Genomic DNA, 6,000 nt, shown 5'->3' on the forward strand with positions numbered 1-6,000 from the left:
ACAACCAAAAAAATTTTCAAAGGCAAGATAGTGATTTTGATTATTAGCAAAGACCAACTCGTTATAAAATCCTCTCAAATCACACTGGTAGGCAACTAAAAAAAAACACAATACAACCATTTTCTTAACATATGTATTCAAGGGGTTGGGGATTTAGCTTAGTGGCATAAGTGCCTGCCTGGCAAGTGCAAGGTCCTGAGTTTGATCGCTGGCATCAAGAAAAAAAAGAAAGAAAAAAACATATATATTCAATGACATCCCTACTGGGTTCTGGTTTACCAATGCTTTTGAAATAAAGGAAAAGTGATCTGGGGAAACTTTTCAGCAGTCATTTTGAGAGCAACTCCAGGTTGCTTTAGGTGGCCCTCGAGTACTGAGCTGTGGTCTTTCTCAGAGGTCTGCAAGAGAAAGTCGATTAACATCTTCGATAATTTAATTCAATAGTGAAAAATTTATTTCAGTGTTAATAGTTGAACAAGGGATAGCTACTGTCACCAGAAAATTCTAAGGCTATGACAGAGAAAGAATTTTAGGACGACTTTAAAACGATACAAAAATTTTAAAAAGAAAAAGAAAAATTAGCAACGAGGCTATAGGAGGAAATGAAATTGTCATGAACTAGTATGAGATGGGGAGGATGGAATAAAGCAGAGGCTAAACTATGACAAACAGAAGAGATGAGCTTTCAAACTCAAAGCCCTTAGAATGTCCAGAATGTCCTGTTTCTGCCTCAGAGTTGCATTAGACAACCCCGTGTATGTTCTAATATAAGACAAGGGAGAGAAAGGCATGGGTTGTAGTTCAATGGTAGAGAACTTGCCTACCAAGCACAAGGTCCTGGATTCAAATCAATTGCCAGTACTACCAAAAAAAAGAAGGGACAATTAGAGAGAGTAATTAGAACAATTAGAGAAAGTAGAGAAGTGGGCTTCTCTGACTCTGAATCACTGAATGTTATCAAAACATCGCAGAAAAACCCCTTTACCGCTTTTTTTCTTTAAATAAAATTTTTTTAGGGGCTGAGGATTTAGCTCAGCGGCATAAGTGCTTGCCTTGCAAGCAGGCGGTCGTGAGTTCGATCCCTGGTACCAATAAAAACCGAAAAAGACAAAAATAATAATAATAATAATAAAAATAAAACCATCTCAGAAAAATGTTCTATAAATACACATAGTAGAGCAAGCACTTGATTAAGGTGTGACTCTGGTCACATCTTAAAGAATTAATTTGCCTATCAGTATTGTACAAGGGCCACGCTAATCTCTGTATTGTTCCTGCTTTAGTATATATGCTGCCAAAGCAAGCACAGGTCACATCTTAACTATTCTGGTAGTTCTATCTATCCCAGCTCTTCCGTGTCACAGGCATAAAGCCAGAAGGAAATTCAAGAGATTAGCTGTGGCCATGCCTGTAGTCAACCCAACACTTTAAGGACAAAGAATTTTAATTTCCACACACTTGACCCTCTTCTAATTTTCACTTACATGATGCAGCTTCAGAAAAGTCCCCTGCCATCTCTCAACCAGTGTCAATATCAAAAGGGCAACAATCTCTCCTTATTCTCAAGAAATGATGAGAAGAATTCACTAATATTAATTGTTAAATTATTTTAAGAAAGGACTGGGTATGTAGCTCCACGGTAAGGAATTCTTCCTTGGCATGTTGGAGGCTCTAAGTTCAAATCCCAGCACAGTCTGAAAAAAGTGTGTGCGTGTGTATGTGTTAAGGGGGGAAAAGCTAAGGGTTAGTAGATGACAACAGCTGAATTCACCACCTGTACACCCTGTAAGAATATCACCTGCTGACCTGGATCTCTTTTGTGCCTCCAGTAACCACCTTTAGCTATTACTTTCTCAGACTCTTTAAGTGACATGTCTGCTGCTGTGAAAACATAAATCAAACTTAGTGAGACTATTACAACTCTTAAAACTTGGATTCTGGGGGGAAATACTTTCTGATTAAATTCTTTTGTACTCTGGGCCAAACTCCAGGTTCTCCACATGCTTAAATATGATCTATTGGGCTGGGGATATAGCTCAATGGTAGTGATCCTCTAGCATGCTCAAGACCTGGGTTGGAGCCCTAGCAACACACACACACACACACACACACACACACACACACCCCACTTTTAATTGCTTATGGTTACAGTTTTTAAGGCACAGTAATTTGCTAAAGATTTAAAGTTAAAAGTAATAATCATTTATAGCACAGTTGGATAGGGAACGTTGCTTGAGGACTGGATCCAGGCCTTGGGCATGCTGCTCTACTTACTGAACCACAACACAGACTAATGTTGTGGGTTGGGTTTTTTTTTGTATCAGGGATGGAACTCATGACCTTACGCTTGCCAGGCAGGCACTTATGCCACTGAACTAAATCCCCAGCCAATGCTGTGGTTATTAATGGCTCAATGATTGACTCTTTGTGGGGGGGGGGATTTTATTTGCAATATGGGGTTAGGGTGAGATTCTGTGATTAACTACAATGAAAGCAGGTTGAGAAGTGCTGAAATCTGTCCTTAACAGGACTGAAGTGCCTGAGAACACTCCTGCTATTCATGAATAAAACATGGCGTAGAAGCCAGAGAAGTGCAATTTAAGTTTCACCTTAACTGCACTACATTTTCAAACTTTGCACAACGTGGTGAAACTTACAAGACACTTGGTTTAAAAATAAGATCGGAGGTTTCTTTATAAGTCTTAGAGATGAGAGAAATGAAAATGGTATTATCCACCTTCAGACAACATTCTTTTGCACAGCTCCTGACAAGTTGCCTTGCAATTTAACTGGTGATGCCAACTGGTCCTGCATCCCATTCCCAAAATCCCCACCTCCTACCCAGGATGGATTTTTGAACCTCCTAGGAAAAGTCCCAGGTCTCAGCCAAGAACAGGCACTAAACCAAATCTGCTTAGAAGAGGAAGGAGGAGAAGCAGTCCATAGAGAAATGTTTTGCTCATGGCTCAAAGTACACTACATCTATCTTTTTTCAGAATAAGTAAGTCCTTGTTTTTCACATTTCATTTCCTAAGTTCAAAAGAAGGCAAAGGTAAATTTTACTAAAAATAAGACAGGTTTATAATGCCATGTGTCAAACCACCTTCTGCAGGATACTGGAAGGGAAGTCACAACTTCCAGCCTCCCCTTTCTTAATCCCAGCTCCCTTTATCAGCCAGAATAACAGGGACAATCCCTGCTGGAACTGACCAAGGAGCCTGTCCACTGCTGTAGAAAACAAATATTCTCAGATTCTGCATCAAGCCCTAACTCTCCACATCAAAGCTAGGGGAACCTGGAAAGAACAGTGGCCCAAAGATATTAGAGGACATCTTACAAACAGTCCGTCTAACCATAGCAGACTTAGGTGGAAGGAGATTAGGCTTCAGTAATGTTTGCCAGGGCAAATACTGATGTGTTGCTCCTCTGACTACATAAATATACTCAATCCTTTTATAGCAAGATTCCAGGCTGATCTCAAGAACTCACGTGGGAGAATTTTATTACTGAAGCCATCAAAACATCAGTTACAGGCAGGTCTGCCTTTAGGTTAGCAGCAGAAGGGAGCCTCCAAGTCTGAGCTCTGGGGAAGCCTTTGTTCAGGGAATCCGACCCCTCAGACAGGGCTGAAATTTCACTTCAAGTCCCCAAATCAAATTTTAAAAGTGCCCCCTTGGAGAGCTGCAGAATAAACAAACATCTAGTACATTTCCTGGAATCTCTTTGCCCCCTCCCCCAACAATATCAAATTACTCTCCCCCCACGCACAGTTGCGCTCTCTCGCTCTCTCGCGCTCTCTCTCTCTCTCTCTCTCTCTCTCTCTCTCTCTCTCTCTCTCTCTCTCTCTCTCTCGGCAAACCACCCTATTGTGCATCTACCATTTCAAATGCCTTGCAAATACATTTCCATTCTGCCTCTCTCCCTCTCAGAAGTCGTCTAAGAATTTGGGAGGAGCTAACAAATGCAATTTGAATAATAAGCAACCGAATAATTCAATTAGGAAAGGTAGCCCTAGAGAGTCCAACAAAAGGATTAAAAGCCTTTATCTACAAAAATGTGGCCGAGTGCTTAACAGTGGGACCAATTAGGGGGAGTGCAGAAGACAAATGCTCAGGTGCACACAGCAGTTTAAACTAATGAGAATCAGCACAAATAATCCCAGAAGAGAAGACGCTAGGAAAAAAAAAAAAAGTGACTTGAAAAGCTGCTTTCTCATCTGCCATGCTCACGCTTAGTTAACTTTATTCTCTTTTAGATTCACTAGAAGTAGTGCTTACAGTGTCCTCGGGTAAAGACTTTGTACAGAGAACTTAAAACAAGCTAAATGAAATCTCAATAGAAGTTCTTAAAAATCAAATTACAAAGGTACTTTCATCCTTCACATAAGTTCTTCGATGTGAAACATTAGTCACTTCTCTAGGATGCATACAGTTCCTCTGAGAATGTCCCGTGTAACACACGCATTCTGCTGACCTTTTCAAGTGACCTTACAGATCTTTTGCTTGCTTTTGAGGAAAATCAGGATTACTCTTTCTGGAATCTAAAAAAAGCTCTCAGCTCCCGTAGGTCTTAAGAATAAAATGTAGGAAGCCCCACAGGCTAAACGATTACTAAAACCGGCTTCTTGAACAGGAAAACAGTTTGCTTCAGAGGCAAAGAATTCCCCCGCCCCGCGCTCACTCCCGGCCAGGCACTGCCGTGCCCAGCTGGTTGGTAACACTGAGCACAGATAAGGAGTCCTAACAACCGCGTTCGCCGGGTTCCCGGGAAACCCTCGGTCACTCGGCGACTCCCTTATCTCCTGGGCGCGCCGTCCACCCACCCGCACGCGGGTCCCCGCACGCGGCGCCCCAGGATGACTCCCGCGGCCACGCGGGGCGAGACTGACACCCGCAGCTGCCTGCGCCCCTGCCAGTCACGCGCCGCCCGCTGCCTTTTTTAGCCACGACATTTGACCCCCGTTGAAACAGCAACGTTCAGAGACGTCCTGGGGCGAGCCAGAGGTCACCCCCTCTCCTCACCCCGCGGACCCCGCGCAGACCTCGCGGCGAAGGCGGGGGCAGAAAAGCGCGCGTTTCTCCCGCCCGGACTCCTCCACCTCCTCCTTCCCCGCCGACCCTGGTCCCCTCCCCGGGCCTGCAGCCCCGGGCTCCCCATTTCGCAGCTCGAGCGCGCCTCTCGGGTGTCCCCCTGCAGCCCCGCAGTCAGCTCCCCCGACCCTCTCCAAGCCGGCCGGCCGCCCGCGCGCGGCCCGGCGGGGCGGGAAGACCGGAGGGGCGGAAGGGCGCGGGCGGGGGCGGCGCTCACCTCCCTCCTCCGCCCCGCTGTCCAGATCGGCGTCGGAGGAGTCGGGGCCGTCCCCGTAGTCCGCTAGCCCCACCAGCTCGTCCTCCTCCTCCTCGTCGTCGTCGTCCTCGTTCTGCGGCTGCGGCTTCCCCAGCACCTGGCTCATCGCGACCCCCGGCCGGCGGGCCGGCGCCGGGGCCGGGGCGGCTGGGGTCCCGGGTGCGGGCCGAGCCACTCCTCGCCAGCCGCCCGCAACCTACTTGTGAATCGGGGTTTTGTCTGGAGCCTCGCGGTAGGCGGCGGCGGCGGGGGGCGCGCGTCCCCCCGCGGCGGGCGGCCCCCAGCGCCCCGGGAGCCCCCTCCGCTCCCCTCCCCGCCCGCCGGCGGAGGACTCGGCCGGAGCGCAGTTCCTCCCCGAGGAGGGAGAGGGAGAGACTGCGTGACCCGAGTCACCTGACACACACTGTCACACACTCACACACACTCCGCACGGGTGCGCGCGCGCTCGCTCGCCCGCCCGCCCGGCCGCAGGCACCGCTCGCCGGGCGCCGGGCCACACACCCCCAGGCACGCGGGGTGGCGCGGCACTGCCGCCCACCCGAACATGCTCACATCCATACTGGCGCCGAGCCGGGCCCCCCGAGACGCGGCGCTGTCACCCGCCGCGAGTGCGCGCTGGGGGCCCCCACGCGCGGCTACTGCACGTGGTCTCGA

The 6,000-nt window shown here is 48.2% G+C and overlaps 1 protein-coding gene across 1 annotated transcript in view; it reads right to left on the reverse strand.

Moving 5' to 3' along the window:
• Nucleotides 1-5,704, reverse strand: part of Rragd (Ras related GTP binding D) — a 37,346-nt gene extending 31,642 nt beyond the window's left edge. The window contains exon 1 of the mRNA XM_063233218.1: nucleotides 5,308-5,704. Coding sequence (XP_063089288.1) covers nucleotides 5,308-5,452 — 145 coding nt within the window. The 5' untranslated portion in view covers nucleotides 5,453-5,704. The remainder of the gene's footprint in view (nucleotides 1-5,307) is intronic.
• Nucleotides 5,705-6,000: the final 296 nt, after the last annotated feature.

This window comes from Cavia porcellus, unplaced genomic scaffold, assembly GCF_034190915.1.
Source record: "Cavia porcellus strain 051 isolate PalLab524CR breed Dunkin Hartley unplaced genomic scaffold, mCavPor4.1 scaffold_22, whole genome shotgun sequence".
In the NCBI taxonomy this organism is placed as follows: Eukaryota; Metazoa; Chordata; class Mammalia; order Rodentia; family Caviidae; genus Cavia; species Cavia porcellus.